The 25,619-nt window shown below is 50.3% G+C and overlaps 2 protein-coding genes and 5 non-coding genes across 11 annotated transcripts; 3 read left to right on the plus strand and 4 right to left on the minus strand.

Moving 5' to 3' along the window:
* The first annotated feature begins 2,965 nt into the window (after positions 1 to 2,965).
* BORCS6 (BLOC-1 related complex subunit 6) lies at positions 2,966 to 4,928 on the plus strand. The gene has a single exon (XM_030800306.1). The coding sequence runs from the start codon at positions 3,121 to 3,123 to the stop codon at positions 4,192 to 4,194; it is 1,074 nt and encodes a 357-aa protein (XP_030656166.1). The 5' UTR covers positions 2,966 to 3,120; the 3' UTR covers positions 4,195 to 4,928.
* Positions 4,929 to 5,542: 614 nt separating this feature from the next.
* TRNAI-AAU lies at positions 5,543 to 5,616 on the minus strand. The gene has a single exon. It is a non-coding gene; the product is annotated as a tRNA-Ile (tRNA).
* Positions 5,617 to 5,975: 359 nt separating this feature from the next.
* On the minus strand, positions 5,976 to 6,049 carry TRNAT-AGU. Its single transcript has one exon. It is a non-coding gene; the product is annotated as a tRNA-Thr (tRNA).
* A 213-nt stretch (positions 6,050 to 6,262) lies between these two features.
* TRNAS-GCU lies at positions 6,263 to 6,344 on the minus strand. The gene has a single exon. It is a non-coding gene; the product is annotated as a tRNA-Ser (tRNA).
* Positions 6,345 to 6,779: 435 nt separating this feature from the next.
* Positions 6,780 to 6,851, minus strand: TRNAW-CCA. The gene has a single exon. It is a non-coding gene; the product is annotated as a tRNA-Trp (tRNA).
* Positions 6,852 to 17,102: 10,251 nt separating this feature from the next.
* TMEM107 (transmembrane protein 107) lies at positions 17,103 to 19,514 on the plus strand. 5 transcript variants are annotated; one of them, XM_030799756.1, is made up of 5 exons: positions 17,103 to 17,301; positions 17,477 to 17,544; positions 17,628 to 17,746; positions 18,843 to 18,939; positions 19,187 to 19,514. In XM_030799756.1, the coding sequence occupies exons 1-5, from the start codon at positions 17,215 to 17,217 to the stop codon at positions 19,254 to 19,256; spliced, it is 441 nt and encodes a 146-aa protein (XP_030655616.1). In that variant the 5' UTR covers positions 17,103 to 17,214; the 3' UTR covers positions 19,257 to 19,514. The 5 variants fall into 5 exon arrangements, with proteins under 5 accessions (XP_030655616.1, XP_030655617.1, XP_012356746.2 ...); XM_030799757.1 differs by having other exon boundaries at positions 17,111 to 17,301; positions 18,843 to 18,918; XM_012501292.2 differs by having other exon boundaries at positions 17,111 to 17,301; positions 17,646 to 17,746.
* A 654-nt stretch (positions 19,515 to 20,168) lies between these two features.
* On the plus strand, positions 20,169 to 20,303 carry LOC115831612. The gene has a single exon (XR_004027137.1). It is a non-coding gene; the product is annotated as a U8 small nucleolar RNA (small nucleolar RNA).
* Positions 20,304 to 25,619: the final 5,316 nt, after the last annotated feature.

Below are 25,619 nucleotides of genomic sequence, written 5' to 3' on the forward strand. Positions count from 1 at the left end.
GTATGCAACACCATGTCTGGCTAATTTTTTTTTTTTGAGACGGAGTCTAGCTCTGTTGCCAGGCTGGAGTGCAGTAGCATAATCTCGGCTCACTGCAACCTCCGCTTCCCGGGTTCAAGTGATTCTCCTGCCTCGGCCTCCAGATTAGCTGGGATTACAGGTGCGCACCACCACACCGGGCTAATGTTTTTGTATTTTTAGTAGAGACGGGGTTTCACCATGTTGGCCAGGATGGTCTCGATCTCCTGACCTCGTGAACCACCCACCTCGGCCTCCCAAAGTGTTGAGATTACAGGCGTAAGCCACCGTGCCCGGCTGATAATTTACATTTTTAAAGGATCATTCTGGTTCTCTATTGAGAATAGACTGTAGAGAGGTCAGGGTAGAAGAAGTGAGACCGTTCGGGAAGCAACTTCATTCATCCAGGCCAAAAATGATGGTGGTTTGGACCAGGGCAGAAACAATGGTAAGGATGAGAAGTGGTCAGATTCTGGATGTATTTTCGAGCAGAACCAACAAGATTTCCTAAAGGATTGGCCATGGATTATGACAAAAAGGAGTCAAGTACAACTCCAGGGTTTTTGGCCTTAGCCACTGGGAAGATGGAGTTGCCATTTACTGAGACAGAAGTCACCGTAGGAAGAAACAAGGTTTTGCGGGGGAGGTGTGGTGCGATAGGGGTGGGGCAAGGAAACAAATCACAGGAAGGATAAAGGTGGGGCTATCTTCAGGCTGGCATAGGAATTCAAACGCTCTCAGAACTCATGCCTCTTCATCTTTTGTCTCTGGTTCTCTTCCTTATCAGCCTCATTCTTTCCTTCTACAGACAGTGATCTCCTGGACATGAAAGATGGACAAGCTGATACCCAGCTAGAGCTCTCAAGAGAACAGAAAGGCGTTTCACATTCTCCACAAAGCTAGAAACAAACAACACTGTGGAGGATTTTTACTGGTCATACCTTGGGTCATGTGCCCTTCCCTGAGCCAATCTGCAGTCAGAAGGATGAAATACTCTAATTGGCCAGTTTTGGGTCACGTGCCGGTTCCTGGCTGTCATTGCACCAACACATCAGGGAATGGGGAGTTGAGGAGTGAGGAGCTTCCCCTACACAGAGATACGGTGGGTAAACCATTTGTCTGTTAAAACCTTCCAGATACATCTAGAATGCATCCATCCACATCATGCTAGGCTGAGCTACTATCACCTGGTACTTGGAACCGCTTCCTCACTGGTCTACCGTCTCCCTTGCAAACATTTTCTACAACAGGCAGTAATCGCTAAACATGAATCCCATCACATCACTCTCTTCCTGTGCTCAGCTTCCCATTCTCAAGGGAAGTCCTCCCATCTTCTACAGAATATCTACCTACCCAGCCCAATTATATGTGAGCTTTTTAAGTTTTTTTTTAGAGCAAAGGAATGACAGGTTTTGTCAAGCTGCAGGTGACTATAAGATACAGACAGCTGACAATTGTGGATTCCTCAGGCGTGGTGAAAGATTGAACTACTATCATTAGGGTTGGCTGGATAGGACCCCGGCAGGCACCTAGGGATAGTGGTGCTAGGAAGTTCTGGGGAGTTGCACTTCTGAATGCTGGCATGACACTGCCTCAAGACATCTCTATCCTAATGGAAAAAACAACCACATCCTTTGTCAGCTAAGGAGAGTTAGCAAACTTTTTATTAAATACTGATGTCTGGCCGGGCACGGTGGCTCACGCCTGTCATGCTAGCACTTTGGGAGGCCGAGGCGGGTGGATCACTTGAGGCCAGGAGTTCAAGACCAGCCTGGCCAACATGGTGATACCCCATCTCTACTAAAAATACAAAATTAGCCGGGCGTGGTGGCGGGCGCTTGTAATGCCAGCTACCCGGGAGACTGAGGTAGGAGAATCACGTGAACCCAGGAGGCGGAGGTTGCAGTGAGCCGAGATCGCGCCACTGCACTCCAGCCTGTGTGACAGAGTGGGACTCTGCCTCTAAATAAATAAATAAATAAAAATATGATGTCTCCGGTAAAAATACTAAATGCACCATTGCATTTAGAGGAAATCTCCATTCCCTAACAGGAGCTACAAGGCCCCCTGCATGACGTGGCCCCTGCTGCCTGTTCAGCTCCTTGGCTCGAAATCCTTCCCCTTACCTTGCTGATTTTGTTTTAGTCACAATGTCTCCTGCCCCCTCACCTCAGTTTCTTGAATATGTCGAGACTTCTTTGTCTCTGAGAGGTAGCTCAAGTTTTCTTCCCTCTGCCTGGAGGGTGGCTGCGTCTTTTTGGTTCTTTTTAGTTAAAAGTCTCACCAAAGAGGTCTTTTCCTGACCCCTTAACTAAACTAGTGCCTGCTCAGTTATATTCTCAATCATAACACTTTATTTCGTGTATAGCACATATCAAAATTTGTGATCATTTCATTTGTTGAATATTTTACCTCGTGGCAAAATCACATGCCATCCTCCAAGGGGCGAGACCCCTCAATGTGAAAGGGGCAAGAGACACAGAACAAGAGTGACAAACTCATAGGAAAGCCCAGAGGCCGCTGCCTTGACCACAGTGGGTCGCTCTGAGCAGTTCAATGGTTAGGTCTGTTAACCAAGAAAGATAGAGCAAACCATTCATGCTCATGCTGGACTTCTGGTTTCCTTCTTTTTAGTCAACTAGGTTCAACCCCGATGGTCCAAGCAGGATATGCCATTTTCATCCTAAGAACCTCTCTAGGAACCCCGAGTGGGCTCCCCACTTGGTATTTTTGCTAAGCAATCACTGTGGGGGGATACAATTACAGGCAGAAAGAATCTGAGCCCCACCCCTCGGGACTCAGGAATTTGAGGACCTTGGTCTTTAAGATCTGCCCCATCAGCTTTTAGAAAGGGCGGGGCGACGGGAGCAGCTGTCACCTCCTTCTCTCCACCCTGCCGGCGTTCACGTGTGTTCCGCTGTGCAGTAACAGCTCTTCTTCCGGGACTTCCTGGTCGCCGCGACCAATCAAAATGCTTTTCCTGTCCTTACCATTGTCAGCCGCTGCCAATCGGCGCGCCTCTACCAACGCCCCTTAAAGGAGCAGCCACCGCCTCCGGAGCCGGGGCGAACCAATTCCTCGGTTGCGGCCCCCACCTGCAGTATGGAGTCGTCTCGGGGGCGGCCCGGGCCCGAGACGGACCTTCTGGCTGTAGCGGAACATCAGGCCCCAATCTTTGGCGGCGGGCCGGGCCGAACGTCCTCTGAGCCGCCCTCAGGCCTCCGGGTGTCCGGGGAGGAAGAGGCCGAGAACGTTGGGGGCGCGAACCGCCACCCCAGGACGTCCCCAAAGACGTCAAGCTGCGGCGTCGTCCACCGGCCGGAACGGGAGGCTCTGGAGAACGAGCCCGGCCCTCAAGGGACGCCGTCTGGGGCCGGGAGCCGCAGGGGGGCGCTGGGTGCAGAGCACGAACCGCCCCTGTCCTCCCGGCACAAGGACCCGGTGCCGCCCGAGGGCAAGCCCGCCTCCGGGAGGGACTGCCGTCGAGGGGGACCAGGCGGCGGGATGGATGTTGAGCAGCAGGAGGAGGAAGACAACGACGAGGAGGCGGCCGCGGGCGGCAGAGCCGGCCGCTCGTTCTCCAGCCGTCTTCAGGACAGCCGCAGCCTGGACGGGCTGAGCGAGGCGTGCGGTGGCGCCGGGTCCTCAGGGAGTGCCGAGTCCGGCGCGGGCGGCGGACGCCGCGCCACCATCTCCAGTCCCCTGGAGCTCGAAGGCACAGTGAGCCGCCACGGCGACCTCACCCACTTTGTCGCCAACAACCTGCAACTCAAGATCCGTCTGAGCGGCGCCCCTCCACCCCCGCCTTCTGCCCCTGCGCGGCCCTGCCCAGGGCCTGCACCCACACCCACACCGGCCATTCCCCCCATCGACCCCGAGGTGCTGCGGGATCTGGAGCGGTTGAGTCGGGAGCTGGGAGGCCGGGTGGACCGTCTGCTTCGCGGTCTGGGTGGCGCGGTGCAGGAGCTGACGGCCCTCAGCGTGGGCTGCATCCAGACCTACCGCGACGCTGTGGACTCCTTAGGTGAAGCTGTGGACATGAGCATCAAGGGCATGTACACCCTGCTGGCGCGCTGCGAGGAGCTGGAGCGGGCTCTGCAGCCGGTTCAGGGGCTGGCGCGCCAAGTCCGGGATATCCGACGTACTCTGGAGGTGTTGGAGGCCCTGTGCAAGTGACCAGGAGGACAGGAGAGGCCGGGCCTGGCCAGGGCAGGGCCCAGCAGGACCCTAAGGACTCTTCAGGGAGTCCTGGTGGGAAGTGGCCGCTGAGGGGAGGCCTGTGTGTTGGAGGCTCTTCCAGATGCGTTCAGCTGGCCCGTGCCCACTCGCTGGGCCTTAGGCTGGTGTATATGGGGAAGTTCTAACGGCTCTCCTGGTGGGAAGGGATGTCGCTCTGCTTGTATTCAGTTGGCCATCTGTAGCTACCCTGTTCTTCCCAACTCTCCTCCCTAGCTAGAGCACCAGCCCTGGGAATACAGGGCTTTAGGTCCGCTTGAAGGTGAGGACGTGACTCCCACATGTAATCAGGAGAAAGGGACAGAGGAAGCCCCAGCCCCCACTGTGGCTATCCTGACTCCAGTGGCCACATCTCAGGTGCCAGGGGCTGTGGGAGCTTGTGCCGTCCTTGGCCAAACACCCCGCAGGCAAAGATGCACCCCTGCTGATGGAGAGCCTTCTGCTTCTGCCCTCTGGCCCTCTACCATACCACTTCCCCAGCCAGAACCGGGGTGCAGCTAAGAGGAATGGGTTGCACGGCGGAGGGGGTGAGGTGGGAGGCGTCTCACTGCTCTCAGGGTTCAGGTAGAATGTTGCTGGTTTTGAAGCTCACCTGTTGTGGAGTGTTCTAATCAGTTTTGGCTTTCTGAGTTTTTGTGGAATTAAAGTGCTGCTGCTGCGAAGGCTGAGGCTGAGTCTGTGTGGGGTTGCAGTGATTAATAAGCCAAAGGAATGGGAATGAGGGTCGGTGTTGTTCACGCAGCTCCCTTGGGGCTGGTGCTGGGAGTGGGGTGGGGGTGGAGATGTCTCAGGCTCCATGGGGGAAGATATGGTTCTTGCTCTTAAGCATCTGGTCTGAGGGGAAATGTGAGGACACAGATAATCATTCACGGCCCCAGAGATCCAGTAACCCCAGAAACGTAAAAAAGATGCTCTAGAAGAGAAGGGGAAGAAATTGCCTTCTCAGATCCTCATGAATAGGCAGGGACTGGGCGGATTGGACGGACATCTTACCTCTGGAGGAAGACTGAGAACACTTGTCAGCTCCATTCCTGATCATTTCCCACACGCTGCAGATCAGTGTCACGTGGCTTGAGACAAATTTGTCCCAAAGCCTTTTGTTTACAGTTCACACCGTATTAGTTCAGGAGCCATATATTATGGCCATATGATCTAGAAGCAAAGATCACGAAACAACCCCGGTTTCTCTCAATCCCTTCCTCTCAAGACACGCCCACTTTAGAATGCGCTCCAATACGCTTCCTCTATTTGGGATTGGAACTGTGGCGCTTTTGAAAAGTTTTGGTCCTGGCCCGTACGGGGATCGAACCCGCGACCTTGGCGTTATTAGCACCACGCTCTAACCAACTGAGCTAACCGGCCAGCTGCTAGGACGTTGTTGAAATAAATCTATTTAGTTACAACACTGTTCAGTCCTCTCGGGAAAAACCTTCAGTTGTGGAACTGCTTTATGAGAAATGAAAACAGAACACAAACACTGACTAACTAAGCACCTAGACGAGTAACAGACAGTACTAGCAAGTACAGATGATGCGACTGGTGTAACTGCAGGTCGAGGCGCAAGTACCATGTGCACGAAGGGCAAAAAACCCAACAGCGCGTGGCAGATGCACCGAGAGAAGATAGTTGGGTATGTGAGTAAACCATATAGGATGGAAGTTATGAGTTTCTGCAACTGTCCTCACAATGTTTAATGTTGGCAAAAGCGTGAGGAAACACGGAGGCACCGCTGGGATTCGAACCCAGGATCTCCTGTTTACTAGACAGGCGCTTTAACCAACTAAGCCACGGCGCCGCCGGAAGGCCGCCTAGGATCTTATTTCCTTGGCCAGGTCAGCTCAATTGCAGAGCACGAATACAAAGATGTCACAAAAAGTCGGCTGCATTGGAAAATGCAGAAAGGATGGATGCAGCCGGGAAAGACACGAAAACTCAATGGAGTGACTGGGGATAACAGGAGAAATCCTAGTTTTGATGCTATAAAACTGAGCCCCGGGACTTCTTTAGCCGACGAGGATGGGATTCGAACCCACGCGTGCAGAGCACAATGGATTAGCAGTCCATCGCCTTAACCACTCGGCCACCTCGTCTACAGGTATACCTCTTTGTACAGACGGCCCTCCATGTCTCACATCTCTGGGACCTGAACTTCCTGCAGGTGGGGCTCGCCTCCGTCGTGAAGGCTGCACATTTTGAAGGAACCCGCTCGGCACTGGAAAGAGAACTCGTAAATCAGAGACCGACTTCTTCCATGCGTGATCGCCCGACCCTCCTCCCTCTGCTGAGAGGTCTAGAATTGCTCCTGTTTTAGGACCCGCGTTATCGCCCAGAATTACGGTACCCCGATCCATCGCAAAAACCCCCGCACGATGGTTGGGCTGTCCAGACGGGGCGGCCTCGGAACTTCCAGAAACCCCTCTCCTTCAGGCCCCAAGGAGATATTGCTTCTTCAATGACCTGAACGCTGAAGCTCGACCGTAGTTTAAAATAACGGGGGGTAATAAAAACAGAAGAAAAACAGTCGCTGACCCCGACGTGATTTGAACACGCAACCTTCTGATCTGGAGTCAGACGCGCTACCGTTGCGCCACGAGGTCGGCCGGCCACTCCGCAGCTCAGGTTTCCCCATGACCACTGTGCGCCCAGAAGGCCAGGCTCATGAATCGAGGCATGGATGGGCACCTAGGGCATTTCTGCCCCTCTGAACAGCTGCGGGGTCGTATCTGCGCTCGCCGAGCAGCCTTGTAGGACGAGCCGGGCGGGTGAAACCCCAGGGCAGTGACTATGGGATCCAGGCTCAGCGGTCTGTCCCTCCCGGCCCCCGGCGTCCTGCCAACGCCCAGATAGAGGGTCCCTAGCTGATCGCAAGGGGATCCCAAAGCTTACAGCCCAGTGGGGACGGACCTGCCTAGAAACGGATGGAAGGATGGGAACCAGACGGAACGTGACAGAGCAGTGCCAGAGCCTAGGGCACCTGAAGGGGTGAGAGATTTGCTCCCCCAGCAGCAGGTCTCCTCCCCGGCTGCACTTTTACAATTGCCTGCGGAGCCTTCGAATGTACCCACGCACAACCCCCGGGTTCGGAGATTCTGATTTAAAAGGTCCAGGGAAGAGCTCTGAGATGGGTATGTGTAAAACTTTTGAAAAATATCGATATTTCAACTGTTGGAGGGAACATAAATCTTGTCTATATTTTGATGAGTTTTGACAAATACATACACCTGCGCAAATCACAACTCTTTAAAAACATATAGGACATTTCCCTCGCTCAAGGTTATTGCATGTCCCTTCTCTACGGATCCCCACTCCTCCCTTCCCAGAGGCAGGCAATCTCTGTTCTAATTTTGACCACCACAAACATCAGTATTTCTCTTTTTTTTTTTTTTTTTTGAGACGGAGTTTCGCTCTTGTTGCCAAGGCTGGAGTGCAATGGCGCGATATCGGCTCACCGCAACCTCCGCCTCCCGGGTTCAAGGGATTCTCCTGCCTCAGCCTCCCCAGTAGCTGGAATTACAGGCATGCGCCACCATACCCGGCTAATTTTGTATTTTTAGTAGAAACAGGGTTTCTCCATGTGGGTCAGGCTGGTCTCGAACTCCCGACGTCAGGTGATCCACCCGCCTCGGCCTCCCAAAGTGCTGGGATTACAGGGGTGAGCCACCCCGCCCGGCCAACGTTGTTGTTGTTGTTGTTGTTGTTGTCGTTGTTGTCGTTGTCGTTGTTGTTGTTTGAGACGGAGTCTCACTGTCGTCCAGGCTGCAATGCAGCGGCGCGACCTCGGCTCACTGCAACCTCCGCCTCCCGGATTCAAGCAAATCTGCCCCAGCCTCCCAAGTAGCTGGGATTACAGCGCCCAGCACCGCGCCCGGCTATAATTTTTGTATTTTTAGTGGTGACAGGGTTTCACCATGTTGACCAGGCTAGTCTTCAACTCCTGACCTCGTGATCCGCCCGCCTCGGCCCCGCAAAGTGCTGGGATTACAGGCGTGAACCAAAGTGCTGGGATTACAGGCGTGAACCACCGCGCCCGGCTATGTTTCTAGAAGAATGAAAGGAGTTCAACAGGCCGAGATGGCACAAGAAGTCAGGCCTGTATCTCATTCCTTCCCATCCAAGCCAAATTTCTACACAGTGGCTCTCTCGAAAGTTATCAGGGACCACAGAGACGTCAACGCCAACAGGCTTTCTCAGGCCTGGCCTTAACCGACTCCAGGCAACATCTTCTTCATGAGCCTCATTTCCCATGGTTGTCTTGACACTAGTCTCCTGGCCCCTCCTAAGTGGCTCCCCGCTCCAGTCTCTTTTTCTTTTTTCTTTTATAAATTTTTTTGAAACAGAGTCTTACTCTGTCGCCCAGGCTGGAGTGCTGTGTGGCGCTTTCTCGCTCGCCACAACCTCCGCCTCCCGGGTTCAAGCGATTTTCCTTCCTCAACCTCCCGAGTAGCTGGGACTACAGGTGCGTGCCACGATGCCTGGCTAATTATTAATTAATTAATTTATTTTTTTAAGTAGAGACAGGGATTCACCATGTTGGAGAGGCTGGTCTCAAACTCCTGACCTCAGATGATCCACTCGCCTCGAGCTCCCAAAGGGCTGGGATTACAGGCGTGAGCCACTGCGCCCAGCTCCAGTCTCTTTTTCTGTTCTCCCTGTAAATCCTGGTTTTCCTCGGGTAAGGTTTTCTCTCCTCATGCTATACATGTTCTACGGATTCAGCTATTTCCTGCGTGCTAAGGGTTCCTGAATCTCGCTCCCACCTCTAGACTCAGATGTCTAGTGCCTGCTGATACTTTCACTTGACCCTGCCATACTTCCTTCCAGTCTTTCTGCACTCCCAAAGAGTGGCCAGGCCCAGGCTGGGGGATGCATCCTTGATTCTTCTCTCACCCTACCATCTTACTTCCAGTCACCACATCCTGTCAATTCTATTTCCTCAATAATCCCCCTGTCAACCATCCTTCCCCATCCCACTGACAACCCCTCAGCCTCTCTTGCTGGATTGTTGTAGCAGGCTCCTTTCTAATCTCCCTGCCACCCGAATAGTCAGGTAATTGTCTTTTTTTTTTTTTTTTTTTTTTGAGATAGAGTCTCACTCTGTCTGGAAGAAGAGGAGGAGGAGGAGGAGGAGACGGACACGGAGACTGGCACAGTGGCTCACTCCTGTAATCCCAGCACTTTGAGAGGCCGAATCGGGTGGATCACCTGACATCGGGAGTTCGAGACCAGCCTGACCCACATGGAGAAACCCTGTTTCTACTAAAAATACAAAATTAGCTAGATGTGGTGGCGCATGCCTGTAATTTCAGCTACTGGGGAGGCTGAGGCAGGAGAATCCCTTGAACCCGGGAGGCGGAGGTTGTGGTGAGCCAATATCGTGCCATTGCACTCCAGCCTGGGCAACAAGAGTGAAACTCCAGCTCAAAAAAAAAAAAGCTTAGGCACCAACCTGAAGAAGCTCCCACCGACCAAAATTGGGACAATTTGAACATCAAAAAGAATAACTGCAATGGATTGAAATACATAAAAGATGTTAAAATGTACAAGTTCATAATGATATTAAAAACAACTAATTACTTTTGCAAGATGCTAGAGAACCAACTCATTTTTCTGAAAACTGGTAAATCATAAGAAAAAACCCACACATTTATCCTGCCTTTCCTGTATGAACTGTATCTCATAGTAAACAAATTGATGATGGCAAGTTCTTACTGCAGAATGATAGAATTAGGACAACCCAATTTTGCAACTCCTAATGAAATAACAGAGCTAGGCAGTGACGATCAACAAAACCATTAGGTGAAAAACGGATGGGGAATTTTATAATTGTTGCCTAGTCTGACTACACCTGAACCCAGTGCTCAGCCTAAACACCAGAAAAAGAGGGAAAAGCAGGCGTCCTGATGCAATGGAATCAGGAGAACAAACTGTCACTCACGATGTGTTTTTACCAGAAAACTGAACGTGAGACTAACCAACCACTGGATCTAAGAACCAGTTTACAGGACATGCAGGGCATGGAGGAGCGTGTTAAATCGCATCACAAGAATAAGGCCCAGAAATGGCTCAATGCCTTCAACTGATAAATTGCAAGAAAAAAAAAAAAGGAGAAAGGAGGTGAGGGGGTAGGGAGGAGGCAGGACCCAAGATGATGGAGACATGACAACCAGGTGCAATGTGTGGACTTTATTTGGACCCAGATTCAAACAAACTGTAAAAGAAAAAAGAAGTATGTAGGAGACACTTGGGCAATTTGAACTGTTTGATGATGTCTAGGATTTGCTTCAAAATAACCTGGTGTGTGCTATGAGGGAGGGTATACCTGAAACAAGGTTGGTCATGTGTTGATAATTGTTGAAGCAGAATAGAAGGGTTCATTATCTCCCCTCCTCTCTGCTCCCCCATCCCTCCCCCTCCTTCCCCATTTCCCCCTCTCTTCCCCTCTTTTTGAAGGAGTCTTGCCCTGTCACCCAGGCTGCAGTGCAATGGCACGATCTCAGCTCACTGCAACCTCCAACTCTCAGGTTCAAATGATTCTGCTGCCTCAGCCTCCTGAGTAGTTGGGATTACAGGCACCTGCCACCATGCAGCTAATATTTGTATTTTTAGTAGTGACTGGGTTTCACCATGTTGGCCAGGCTGGTCTCGAACTCCTGACCTCGTGATCCACCCGCCTCGGCCTCCCAAAGTGCTGGGATTACAGGCATGAGCCACCCCACCCGACTATTTTCTTTATTTTTTCATGTTTGAATTTGTCCTTGATTTAAAAAAAGATTTTTAACTCCTTTTATTAAGAGTTCAAATCTTAGTACTTGCGGGTCCCAGTCCTGGAGTGAGTAGTCACTTGGGGGGACACCTCGTCACCAACAGTACCTCCTGTGGCCACTGGCCATCTCTAAATATCGGTTTTGTGAGCAGGCAGAAATAGCGTCTCTATAGGGCAGGGTTCTGTGAACCAAGGTCATGGAAAATGACAGGACAGGCTACTCATTGTTTATCAATTCAGGATGTGAAATGTGACTACCCCATTGTTACTTATATAATGGTAAGTCCCCTATGCAGAAGGCCTATTTTTTTTTTTTTTTTTTTTTTTTTTTTTGAGATGGAGTCTTGCTCCGTCGCCAGGTTGGAGTGCAGTGGCGCGATCTCGGCTCACTGCAACCTCCGCCTCCCAGGTTCAAGCGATTCTCCTGCCTCAGCCTCCCGAGTAGCTGGAACTACAGGTGCACACCACCATGCCTGGGTAATTTTTGTAATTTTAGTAGAGACGGGGTTTCACCATTTTGGCCAGGATGGTCTCGATCTCTTGACGTCGTGATCCGCCTGCCTCGGTCTCCCAAAGTGCTGGGATTACAGGTGTGAGCCACTGCGCCTGGCCCAGAAGGCCTATTATAAGCAGAATGCCCCAGACCTCCAGCTGTCAGAGCCCCCATAATCTAATAGGCATCCTGACCCTCCCTTTTTCCCACTTATCCACAGCACCAAGTCCACACTTCCTTTATCTTCTAAATATCTTTTGATACCCTCCACCTCCTTGGTCCAAGCCTCATCCTGTCTCGTCTGGATAATTATATGGCTTCCTCATTAGACTTCTGTTTAAAATCTGCCTAAAAGAAAGAAAAAAATGAAAAAAGAATTTAAATAAAAATAAAATTTGCTTAAAATCCATTATCCATGTTTTTTTTTTTTTTTTCTTGAGACTGAGTCTCGCTCTGTCACCCAGGCTGAAGTGCAGTGGCGCAGTCTCGGCTCACTGCAAGCTCCGCCTCCCGGGTTCACGCCATTCTCCTGCCTCAGCCTCTCCGAGTAGCTGGAACTACAGGCGCCCGCCACCACCGCCGGCTAATTTTTTGTATTTTTAGTAGAGACGGGGTTTCACCGTGGTCTCGAACTCCTGACCTCGTGATCCGCCCGCCTCGGCCTCCCACAGTGCTGGGATTACAAGCGTGAGCCACCGCGCCTGGCGCATTATCCATGTTGCAACTAGAGTCATCATCTAGAACACCAACCTGACCATGTCCCTCCCTGTAGCTGCAAGGCCTGACTTCATCTGGCCCCTGTTTACCTAACGAACCTCACACTGATCTTTTCTTCCCCTTCCATCACTAGGTTCCTGAAATGCTGGCTTCCTTACTGTTCAACGAACACACTTGGCTTGTTCTCACCATCTTTGCACTTGCTATGTCCTCTGTCTGGAATGCTCTTTCCCTAGATCTTCATGTAGCTGACTCTTTCACTTCCTCCTCTTCAGGGACCTTGGAAAACCTTGCAAAAGCAGGTCCTGGATTTTCCTCACTTTTGGCCTATGACAACTTCTTTCATCTGTGAACAGTTATATTTGATGAACCTCTCACTAGGGGAGCTCACCTCTGAAGGTCTAGGTCGAAAATGCATGTAAGTTACAGAAAGAGGGAAGAAAAGCATGCACGGTTCTTCAGTTTTTTTTGTTTTTGTTTTTTTGAGAGAGGTCTCACTCCTGGCGCTCAGGCTGGAGTGCAGTGGTGTGATCACGGCTCACTGCAGCCTCCACTTCCTGGGTTCAGGTGATCCTCTCACCTCAGCCTCCCAAGCAGCTGGAACTACAGGTGTGCACCACTATGTTTGGCTAATTTTTTGTATTTTTTTGTAGAGACGGGGTTTCGCCATGTTGCCCAGGCTGAACCTTCAGTCTTTTTATCTTGTCTCCTAAGAACGTTTGAATGCTTGCTATGCTGTCATTTCTGCATTGGAGAATACAGGAAGCTCATCTCTTATTGTAAATTAGGTGTCATTACTATCACTCATTTTAGGAATCAAATGCAATGGGGGTCATTTCAAAGGAGAAAACCTGATGGGTTTCCTTGTCCATCCTGAGAGCAGGGAGGTTTGAAACTATCTTCAGAACTTTGAAGGGGCCCAACAGTTAAGAAAAGAACTGGCCGGGTGCCGGGCGCGGTGGCTCACGCTTGTAATCCCAGCACTTTGGGAGGCCGAGGCGGGTGGATCACGAGGTCAGGAGATCGAGACCACGGTGAAACCCCGTCTCTACTAAAAATACAAAAAAATTAGCCGGGCGTGGTGGCGGGCGCCTGTAGTCCCAGCTACTCGGAGAGGCTGAGGCAGGAGAATGGCGTGAACCCGGGAGGCGGAGCTTGCAGTGAGCCGAGATTGTGCCACTGCACTCCAGCCTGGGCGACAGAGCGAGATTCCGTCTCAAAAAAAAAAAGAACTGGCCGGGCATGGTGGCTCACGCCTGTAATCCCAGCGCTTTGGGAGGCCGACGGGGTGGATCACCTGAAGTCAGGAGTCAGAAGTTCGAGAACAGCCGGGCCAACATGGTGAAACGTGGTCTCTATTAAAAATACAAAAATTAGCTGGGCATGGTGGCGTGCGTCTGTAGTCCCAGCTACTCCAGAGGCTGAGACAGGAGGATCACCTGAGCCAGGGAGGTCGAGGGTCACTGTAGTCATGATCATACAACTGCACTCCAGCCTGAGTGACAGAGCAAGACCCTGTCTAAAAAAAAGGAAGAGAAAGAGAGACTTTGTTGAACCTCCTTTCAAAAAAAAAATAATAATAGTAGTAACTCCTCAGTAAAGTCTAGAAGCTCACAATCTTTTATTTCATGGGGATAAAAGCAAGTTTTGGTGGTTACATTGTCTCCAATATGAAGAAAAGGCTGTGCTGTCTTTTAAAGAGATGGTTTATATGAAAATGTCATTACATAGTTTCAATATATAGGAGTTCAACATTTTAGGGACCCTCAATCCTATAAATCATTCCATTTTTTTTTCAATTTCATGTCTTAATAATACTATATAAGACTCCGAAAATATTAATGTTTATTGTTTAAAACTTTTTTTTAAGATGGAATCTCATTCTGTCACCCAGAGTGGAGTGCAGTGGTGGGATCTCAGCTCACTGCAACCTCCGCCTCGTGGGTTCAAGAGATTCTCCTGCCTCAGCCTCCCGAGTAACTGGGACTACAGGTGCGTGCCATGATGCCTGGCTAATTTTTGTATTTTTAGTAGAGACGGGGTTTCTCCATGTTGGCCAGGCTGGTCTTGAACACCTGACCTCAGGTGATCCATCTGCCTCGGCTTCCCAAAGTGCTGGGATTACAGGCGTGAGCCACCGCACCTGGCCTAAAACTTTATTAAAAAGATATATATGTATGTATATGTGTGTGTGTGTGTGTGTGTGTGTCTATATATATATATATATATTTTTTTTTTTTTTTTTTTTGAGATGGAGTCTCGCTCTGTCGTCCAGGCTGGAGTGCAGTGGCGCAATCTCAGCTCATTGTAACATCTGCCTCCCGGGTTCAAGCGATTCTCATGCCCCAGCCTCCCGAGTAGCTGGGAATACAGGTGCATGCCACCATGCCCGGCTAATTTTTTTTTTTTTTTGTATTTTTAATAGAGACGGGGTTTCATCATGTTGGGCAGGCTGGTCTCAAACTCCTGACCTCAGGTGATCCACCCGCTTCTGCCTCCCAAAGTGCTGGGATTATAGGCGTAAGCCACCATTCCTGGCCTTTATTATTGTTTTAATAGAGAGAGGTGTCTCACTATGTTGCTCAGACTGGCTTCAAACTCTTGGGTTCAAGGAATACTTCGCCTTGGCCTCCCAAAGTGCTGGGATTACAGGCATGAGCTTTTGCTTCTGGTCCCACAGTGCATTTTCTTTTTATTTCTTTACTTTTTTTTGAGACGAAGTCTTGCTCTGTTTCCCAGGCAGGAGTGCAGTGGCACGATCTTGGCTCACTGCAACCTCTGCCTCCCGGGTTCAAGCGATTCTCCTCCCTCAGCCTCTGGAATAGCCGGGATTAGAGGCGGGCGCCACCACACCTGGCTAACTTAACTTTTTTTTTTTTTTTTTAGTAGAGATGAGGTTTCACCATGTTGGCCAGGCTGGTCTGAAACTCCTGACCTCAGGTGATCTCCCTGCCTCGGTCTCCCAAAGTGCTGGGATTACATGCGTGAGCCACCGCTCCCAGCCAATTTTTGGCCAAAGTTTCTAAAATGAAGTTTAAGAATAAATGCCCGGCTGGGCGCGGTGGCTCATGCCTGTAATCCCAGCACTTTGTGAGGCCGAGGCTGGCGGATCACGAGGGCAGGAGATCGAGACCATCCTGGCTAACACAGTGAAACTCCGTCTCTACTAAAAACACAAAAAATTAGCCGGGCGTGGTGGCGAGCGCCTGTAGTCCCAGCTACTCAGGAGGCTGAGACAGGAGAATGGCGTGAACCCGAGAGGCTGAGCTTGCAGTGAGCCGAAATCGCACTGCTGCACTCCAGCCTGGGCGACAGAGCGAGACTCTGTCTCAAAAAAAGTAAATAAATAAAATAAAACAAAATAAATAAGTGCCCTATTTTTATAGAATTATAATTCTAGCGTTTCTTTTCTTTTCTTTTTTTTTTTTTTGAGACGGAGTTGCGCTCTTGTTGCAGAGGCTGGAGTGCAATGGTGCGATCTCGGCTCACTGAAACCTCCACCTCCTGGGTTCAAGCGATTCCCCTGCCTCAGCTTCCCGAGTAGCTGGGATTACAGGCACGTGCCACCACGCCCGGCTAATTTTGTATTTTTAGTGGAGACAGGGTTTCAGCATGTTGGTCAGGTCAGTCTGGTCTCGAACTCCTGACCTCAGGTGATCAGGGCGGAGCCTCCCAAAGCGTTGCGATTACAGGTGTGAGCCACAGTGCCCAGCCCGCGTTTCCCTGTTTGTAGCACCTATTATCTTATGGATTTATTTGTTTGCATGTCTGTTGTTGGTCTCCCTGACTAGAATACCCTTACTAGGTAATCAATAAATATATAAAAATATTTGTTGAAGGAATGAGAAATGCCTCTTGGGCTTGTAGTTTAGACTGGCTAAAGGCACTGAGATGGGAAGTGGGGAGTAGAAGAGATTGTTCTCCTGGGAGATGGGCCGGGAGGTTCCTTGAGGAGGGGACTTGACTGAGCAATTAAATAACTTTCAGATCTGCAGGGACCTGCGCTGAGGCCCAAAGGTCATGAGGTCGCCGATGATAAGAGCTTCTTGGACTGTAGCTGGGCAATATCGGAGGCCCAGCATCTCCAAGAGATAAAGAAATCTGAGTTGAGTTTTCCTTCCAGCCGGCTCCAAGCCTCCCAGAGACGCAGGGACTGTCCCATTCCCTTCGTTCACTCCCACTCTTTCCAGCCACCTTGCTCTGCTCTTATCCCCATGCTAGTTTAAGGACGCTGGCTATTTTTTGCACTCTGCAAATCCCTCACCAAACTGAGCAAAGTAGTCTGAGAGAAATCAGTCTTCCTCAAGGAAGGTTCAGGCCTGGGGTCCTCAGACAACCAGGGGCTCCGTGACAATCTGTGACTGCTGAGCAGTCCGGGAACACCGGCCTCTCCAGGTTCGGGTCCCTTGTTTCTCAGGCCCAGCTTGGTGGGAAGCTAAAGGCATGCGGAGGAGGGGAAGGGGAGCGGATCTGAGTCTTCGGCATGGCGGGGAACTCAGCCCGGCGTGGCAGTGGCAGCGGTCTCAAGTGATCCACAACTGGGCAGTGTAGCTGGGGCTGGGGGCCGCTCCCGGCGTGGGCAACCGCGGAAGCAGCGGTGTCCCCAAGCTAGGCCAGGGCGGATTTCCGTTCGTCGGCCCTGCGTGGGCACATCGGGCGCTGCGGGGCTGTGCCACCCCGCACCCTCTGAGGAACAAAGGACCTGGCTGCGCGCCGGTACCCAGTCGTTAGGTTAGAAGCGCCTTGGGGTACCCCTGACCTGCGCTGACCCTGAGAGACCCGCAGCAGCTGGAGAATGTACTGCTCTCGCGAGGTTTCCGAGAACGCGGCGCCGCGCCCGCGTACGCGGTTACCAAGGCAACTGGGCGGAGCCTGAGCGGGCGGGAAGGTGGCGTCCGTCTAGATTTGTCTGCTTGCGTGGAGACTTCAGGAGTCGCTGTCTCTGAACTTCCAGCCTCAGAGACCACCGCCCTTGTCCCCGAGGGCCATGGGCCGGGTTTCAGGGCTCGTGCCCTCTCGCTTCCTGACGCTCCTGGCGCATCTGGTGGTCGTCATCACCTTATTCTGGTCCCGGGTAAGACCCACGGCTGCACTCTGTCCGCCTCCATTCCCATCTCGGAGTGGTCTTAGTCCCACCCTGCCCCCTCCCAGTGTCTTACCCACTTGGGTTTTCTTGTTTCCCGCCGTCCCCAGGCCTGCCTTGCAGCCCGCCCCTTTTTCACTTCTCTTCCTCTCTGCCCTGCTTCCAGGACAGCAACATACAGGCCTGCCTGCCTCTCAGGTTCACCCCCGAGGAGTATGACAAGCAGGACATTCAGTGAGCTCTTGGGACGGGGTGGCCAGAACGAAGAGGTGGTGGGAGTGGAGGGGTCTTAGAAGAACTCCAAAGGCCTGGGCCAGTCCACTTCCTCTCTGCAGGCTGGTAGCTGCGCTCTCTGTCACCCTGGGTCTCTTTGCAGTGGAGCTGGCCGGTTTCCTCTCAGGAGTCTCCATGTTCAACAGCACCCAGAGCCTCATCTGTATCCTTTCTGCCTGCCCGCCTTTCCCACACGACCCATTTCTATCAGGACTCCCTTCAGCCACCTGACACAATAGTGTCTGCTGTAGCCAGTCCCTCCAGTTCAAAGATCTTCAACCATGAGCTAAATCCTGCTGTTTACTAGGCACTTAAAATCCCAAAATGAGAGTAAAATACAGTTTTTGGCCAGGCACGTTGGTTCACGTCTGTAATCCCAGTACTGTGGGAGGCGCAGGCAGGAGGCAACATAGTGAGGCCCCATGTCTACAAAAATAATAGTAATAATAAAAACCCCACCGTTTCTTTTTACCATGAGGAGGAGGTAGATACAAATCTGTAATTCAGTGTGATAAGCACTGTGCTATAGAAGTGTGTGAAGATAGAAAGCACGGGCAAGGGCGCGATGGCTCACGCCTGTAATCTCAGCACTTTGGGAGGCCAAGGCAGGTGGATCACCTGAGGTCAGGAGTTCGAGACCAGCCTGACCAACATGGTGAAACCCCCGTCTCTACTAAAAATACAAAAATTAGCCTGGCATGGCGGCGCACTCCTGTAATCCCAGCTACTCAGGAGGCTGAGGAAGGAGAATTGCTTGAACCCAGGAGGCAGAGGTTGCAGTGAGCTGAGATCGTGCCACTGCACTCCAGCCTGGGCGACAGAGCAAGACTCCGTCAAAAAACAAACAAAAGATATAAAGCACAGTGGGAATTCAGAAGAGGCAACAGAAGCGAGGCACATGGGTCAGAGAATTGTGGACCAGGAGGACCAGGACACTGGAGGCTGATTCCAGCGCATATCAAGTCGCTGTCAGCACTCCTGTGTGGCATAGCAGAAGGAGAGCCTACTCTTACCTCTCATCTGAAGGATCCAGGCTGGCCCATAGATATGGGGTAGGGTAGCCTGAGGTCCCATCTGTGCAGCCACTTCTGGTCTCTCCTCACATGACTGTCCTAAAATTCAGAAGTCAGGGCCCTTGCAACATGGTGAGGGAGCAAGGGATGAACCTGAATGCAGATGCCAACCCCACCACTGGCCTTTTCTGCCCCATCACTGTCTGTCGATTCAAAGACTTTCCTTAACTCTGGTGCCTTCCCAAGCCATTGGGGCTCACTGTAGTGCATCCGTGGCCCTGTCCTTCTTCATGTTCGAGCGTTGGGAGTGCACTACGTATTGGTACATTTTTGTCTTCTGCAGGTGTGGTGGCATCCAATATTTGGGGATGAGGGAGGAAGGTTGACCCTAAACCTGAAGGTTTTTCCCCTACCCAGCCCTTTCCTCCGTGTGTGAGATACCAGATCCACTCAACATCCTGTAGTCTTTTGAAGTTTCATCCCCTACCCCCCATGCGACCTGCCCTACACTTTCACAGGTGGGGTCTCTGGTTTGGAGATTTGGGTATTTATATTGAAAGGGTTTCTGAATCTACCACTTGCCTTGGTAGTGCCCTTCCAGCTGTCACTGAAATGGCTTTATTCGTCACTGTCTTTGGGCTGAAAAGGAAACCCTTCTGATCACCTTCATGACGGGAACCTAAGGACCAAGGCTACAGGGGCAAGGGCCGCTTCGTATTCCTGGAAGAAGGAAGGCATAGGCTTCGGTTCTCCCCTCGGAAACTGCTTCTGCTGGAGGATATGTGTTGGAATAATTACGTCTTGAATCTGGGATTATCCGCATTGTATTTAGTGTTTTGTAATAAAATATGTTTTGTAGTAAGATTAAGACTTGTATACAGTTTTAGGGGACAATTGAGATGGCTAAACTACTGAAGAAAAAAAAGCGCCGGGCGCGGTGGCTCACGCTTGTAATCCCAGCACTTTGGGAGGCCAAGGCGGGCGGATCACAAGGTCAGGAGATCGAGACCACGGTGAAACCCCGTCTCTACTAAAAATACAAAAAAATTAGCCGGGCCTGGTGGCAGGCGCCTGTAGTCCCAGCTACTCGGAGAGGCTGAGGCAGGAGAATGGCGTGAACCCAGGAGGCGGAGCTTGCAGTGAGCCGAGATTGTGCCACTGCACTCCAGCCTGGGCGACAGAGCAAGACTCCGTCTCAAAAAAAAAAAAAAAAAAAGAAAGAAAAGCAACGCTGTTTTCTAGTCCTGCAGACCGTAAGATACTTGGTATCGCTTCTATTTTGGTTATTACGGTAGGTGCCTGGAGGAAGGGAGTGGGCGGAGATATGTAAATAGAAAGTGCGTACAGTTAGAATGTCCAGCACGTAAATGATCGGAGCATTCTGGGAAGGAGTAATTTATTCGTTTTCGGCAGCCGAATGAAAAATATTTTTTAAAATGTGCAAGCAAATATGGCAAAACAAGTGGAAGGACGCTAAGTAATAGGATTGCTCATAGCAACGCGTTATGAACTCACCCTAGCTGATAACGGAATCTTTTTCACGGAGTGCGGAATGTCGGTAATGCGCACGTATCGTCAGGTGGGATAATCCTTACCTGTTCCTCCTTTAGGAGGGCAGATTAGAACATGATGACTGGAGATGCATGAAACGTGATTAACGTCTCTGCGTAGTCAGGGCTTGCAACACCCTGATTGCTCCTGTCTGATTCTTCCTGACGATCAATCTGGTTTGTGTCATGTTGACTGTTAGAATTTTATCGACGTAGTTATGTTTTGCTGGTAGTAATGGTGTTATTTGTCTTGCGATCTTTTGAAGTTCATCTGTCCTTTGAAAGTGTAATTTGGCGTTTTCTGCAATTTAGGGGGTGAGATGATACAAATGGGTTCGTTACTCTTTGTCGTTTAATAATTTTAATGTTCACTTCTGAGGAGACACTGCACATCGGTAAATATCTGTAGTCTTGTGTACACAAATGGGTGCTTTCAGCATGATACCCATCCAATAGGAACTGTATTTCTTTTTTTTATTTGAGGCACGGGCTTGGTCTGTCGCCAAGGCTAGAGTGCACGGCGCAGATGTATATACGTGGATACATTTGTTTTTGGAGAGTTGGTTGTTAAAAATCTACCAGTACACTCCCAAGAAACTGATCATCACCAATGACTTTTTCCCAAATCCAGAGTCACTTTTCAGACTTGAGCTTGACCTCTCTTCAGCATATAGTAGTATGTTGACCACCCCTCTCTCTTTTTTTTTTTTTTTTTTTGAGACAATCTCACTCTGTTGCCCAGGCTAGAGTGCAGTGTGCAGTGGTGGGATCATGGCTCACTGCAGCCTCGAACTCCCAGGCTCAGATGATCCTCCTGCATCAGCCTCCCAAGTAGCTGGGACTACAGGTGAGCACCACCACACCTGGTTAAGTTTTAAATTTTTCTATAGAGACAGGGTCTCATTGTCTTGCCCAGCCTGGTCCCAAACTCCTGGGCTCAAGCCGTCCTCCCCACTAGGCCTCCTAAAGTGCTAGGATTACAGGCATGAACCACCGCGTTTGGCCCACTCCCCTCTTTTGCACTTTTTTCTCCCTTAGTTTTGAAACAATGGTTCACCTGGTTTGCCTATTATACTGTTCTGGTTGTTCCTTCTTACATTCATTCAATAAATACTTATTGAGTACCTGCAGTGTGTCAGTTACTGGGGACATAATAACTGGGTTGTCTCTTCTGCTTGCCCCATAAGTGCTGGTGATCACTACTCCTCGGGTGACTTCATCTATCTCTTGTTTTCAAACATCAACTAGATGCTGCTGGTTTCCAGATCTCAGCTCACTTATGTGAGCCCTAGCCCAGGGCCAGGACTACAGGAACAAGCTCTGCAGCCAGACTGCCTGCCGGGGTCCCAGTGCGTTTTTTTCTCTTTTTGGCCGTGTGATGGGCAGGAGGTCACTTTCCCTCTCTGCCGCAGTTCCCTCATCCACACTCACACTTTTTTTTTGTTTGTTTTTGAGATGGAGTCTTGCTCTGTCGCCCAGGCTAGAGTGCAGTGGCGCGATCTGCAACCTCCGCCTCCCTGGTTCAAGCGGTTCTCCTGCCTCAGCCTCCCGAGTAGCTGGGATTACAGGTGCTGGCCACTGCTATCTGACAGGGGAGAAGGGTAGCAGAGTGTCAGGCCTGTGGAACTGCTCAGTGCCTTTTCCCTGAGTTGATTTGGGTCTTGGGATTCTCCCATCATAGTGGACATCTGTTTTTGCCAGTTCAGTATCCATCCTTTCTTTCTGGTAATAGCACCACTATTTTCTTTTTTTTTGGAGACGGAGTCTCGCTCTGTCGCCCAGGCTGGAGTGCAGTGGCGCGATCTCGGCTCACTGCAAGCTCCGCCTCCCGGGTTCACGCCATTCTCCTGCCTCAGCTTCTCCGAGTAGCTGGGACTACAGGCGCCCGCCACCACGCCCGGCCAATTTTTTGTATTTTTAGTAGAGACGGGGTTTCACCGTGGTCTCGATTTCCTGACCTCGTGATCCGCCCGCCTCGGCCTCCCAAAGTGCTGGGATTACAAGCGTGAGCCACCGCGCCCGGCCGAGCACCACTATTTTCTTTTTTTCTTTTCTTTCTTTCTTTTTTTTGAGACGGAGTCTCGCTCTGTCGTCCAGGCTGGAGTGCGATGGCACAATCTCGGCTCACTGCAACCTCGGCCTCTCAGGTTCAAGCAATTCTCCTGCCTCAGCCTCTTGAGTAGCTGGTATCACAGGCGCCCGCCACCACGCCTGGCTAATTTTTGTATTTTTAGTAGAGACGAGGTTTCACCATGTTGGTCAGGCAGCTCTCGATCTCCTGACCTCGTGATCCGCCAGCCTCGGCCTCCCAAAGTGCTGGGATTACAGGCATGAGCCACTGCGCCCGGCAGCACCACCATTTTCTTTTGGGAGACCCTCCCTTATTCTTAGTCTGCGTGGTTAGGAAGAGGCTGACAGCCACTCCCTCCCTACCATTCCTCTCTAGGCTCATTCTGTTTTCCCGGGCGCGGTGATTGGTTCAAGCATAAACCTTGGCAACATAGGACTATTGCTGGAACTTTTGGGAAAAGAGAAGCCTGGACTTTTCCTGGAAATAAAAGCATGCTATAAAATAAAATAATTAGCCTGGGCGCGGTGGCTCATGCCTTGAATCTCAGCACTTTGGGAGGCCGAGGTGGGCAGATCACCTGAGGTCAGGAGTTCGAGAACAGCCTAGCCAGCATGGTGAAACCCCGTCTCTACTAAAAATACAAAAATTAGTCGGCTGTGGTGGCGTGTGCCTATAATCCTAGCTACTCGAGATGCTGAGGCAGGAGAATCGCTTGAATCCAGGAGACGGAGGTTGCAGTGAGCCGAGATCGCGCCACTGCACTTCAGCCTGGGTGACAGAGGGAGTCTCTGTCTAAAAAAACAAACAAACAAACAAAAGGCATAAAAGTACTCAAATAAATCTTGGAACTTTTAACCTTTATATTTCGAATAACTTAATTTTTTTTTTCTTTTTTCTTTTTGAGACGGAGTCTCGCTCTGTCGCCAGGCTGGAGCGCAGTGGTGCGATCTCGACTCACTGCAACCTCCGCCTCCCGTGTTCAAGCGATTCCCCTGTCTTAGCCTCCCAAGTAGCTGGGACTACAGACATATGCTGCCACGCCTGGCTCATCTCCCCTCCCCTGCCCTCCCCTCCCCTCCCCTCTTTTTTTTTTTTGAGAAGGAGTCTCCCTCTTTCACCCTGGCTGGAGTGCAATGGCGCGATCTCGGCTCGCTGCAACTTCCGCGTCCCAGGTTCAAGTGATTATCCTGCCTCAGCCTCCCAAGTAGCTGGGATTACAGGTGCGTGCCACCACACCTGGCTAATTTTTGTATTTGTAGAAGAGACAGGGGTGGGGGAGGGAGGTTCACCATGTTGGCCAGGCTGGTCTCGAACTCCTGACCTCAGGTGATCTGCCCACCTCAGTCTCCCAAAGTGCTGGGATTAGAGAAGTGAGCCACCGTGCTTAGCCCTATTATTATTATTTTTGAGACAGGGTCTTGCCCTGTGGCTCAGGCTGGAGTGCAGTGGCATGATCATAGCTCACTGCAGCCTCAACTGCCCCAGGCTCAAGCGATCCTCCCACCTCAGCCTCCCTAGTAGCTGGGATTACAAGCACCCACTGCCACTACCGGCTAATTTTGATGGCTTTTTTTGTTTTGTTTTGCTTTGAGGCAGACTCTTACTCTGTCACCCAGGTTGGAGTGCAGTGTTGCCTTCACAGCTCACTGCAGCCTTGACTTTCTGGGCTCAAACAATCCTCCCACCTCTGCCTCCAGAGTAGCTGCGACCACAAGCCGGTAAAAACACACCCAGCTAATTTTTTAACTTTTTTGTAGTGACGGGTTCTCGCTTTGTTGCCCAGGCTGGTCTCAAAGTCTCAAAATATGGTAATAAAACACCGAAGGCACAAATGAAAACACTCACACACTTAAATATATATTAGAATGTTAAAACTATGCATAGTAAAAAAAATCATAAGCAAAAGTTAAAGAATACATGATAATCTAGGGGGAATATTTTCAATTCATATTGCAGAGAAAGGACTAATTTTGACATATATAAATCTACAAATTTACAAGATAAATACCAACAACCCAATAAAACTGTACAAAACATTTCTACAGAAATTTCACTGGTAAGGAAATACAAAAAACTCTCAACTATATGAAAAGATACCTAACCTTATTCATCAATGAGAAATGCAGATCATGTTTCAACTTAGCATATTTGTAATCACCAAAAAGTTTCATAGAGTGTTGGAGGGGGTGTGGGCAAACAGGCCTTGCCTATTCGTTGGTGAGAGTAAAAGCTGGTAACACATCTGCAGAGAGCAATTTAGCAATTCCCATGAAAATCAAAATGACAAACACCTATTCCTTTGACCTAGGATTTATTTTTGTTATTTTTATTGTTTTTGAGACAGGGTCTCACTCTGTTGCCCAGGTTGGAGTACAGTGACATGATCATGGCTCACTGAAGCCTTGGAAATCCTAGGCTAAAGCGAGCCTCCCACCGCAGCCTCCCAAGCAGCTGGGAATACAGGTGTGAGCCACCACACCTGACTAGTATTTTCATGTCTAAGAATTAGCCCTACATGTTTGCACACAGGTGAAAGGGGAATGTGTAGGATGTTTTTTGCAGCTTTGCTTGTATTGGCAAAAGGCTAGAAACAACCTAAATGTCTGTCAGTAGGGGATTGGTTACATTCTGATACATCCATACTGTAGAATACTATGCCACCAGAAGAAAGTGAATTTTATGCAGTATAATGGTACAGTGTACAAGATACATTAAGTGACAAAAGCAAAGTGCAGAAAAGTGCATGTAGTTTGCTTCCATTGGTGTAAAAAAGGGGAAAACTACAAACATGATTGCTTACATATGCATGGACCATCTCTGAAAGGAGGTGCAGGCAACTGGGAGTATTGGCTGTTGTGAGAAAGCAGATTGAGTGGCTGGGATACAGGGTGGGGGAGAAACTTTCTCCATATGCTCTTTTGAACTTTCGAAATTTTGAACATAAATCGTGTGTGTGTGTGTGTGTGTGTGCATATGTGTGTGTTTAATATACAAGGTTGAGTGCAGTGGCTCACACTTGTAATCCCAGAACTTTGGGAAGCCAAGGCAGGAGGACCGTTTGAGCCCAGGAGTGTGAGACCAGCCTAGGCAAAATAATGAGACCCCCATCTCTACAAAAAATTTAAAAAATTAGCTGGATGTGGATGTGGTGGTCTCCGCCTGTGGTCCCAGCTACTTGGGAGGCTAAGGTGGGAGGATCACTTGAGCCCAGGAGTTCGAGGCTGCAGTGAGCTTTGATTGTGCCACTGCACTCCCTCCTGGGTGACAGAGTGAGACCATGTCTCTGAAAAAACAAATAAAAATTAAAAAACTATAACATTTTTGGGGCCGGGCATGGTAGCTCACATTTGTAATCCCAGCACTTTGGGGGGCCAAGGCCGGAGGATTACTTGAGGCCAGAAG

The sequence above is a fragment of the Nomascus leucogenys genome, chromosome 19 (assembly GCF_006542625.1).
Source record: "Nomascus leucogenys isolate Asia chromosome 19, Asia_NLE_v1, whole genome shotgun sequence".
In the NCBI taxonomy this organism is placed as follows: Eukaryota; Metazoa; Chordata; class Mammalia; order Primates; family Hylobatidae; genus Nomascus; species Nomascus leucogenys.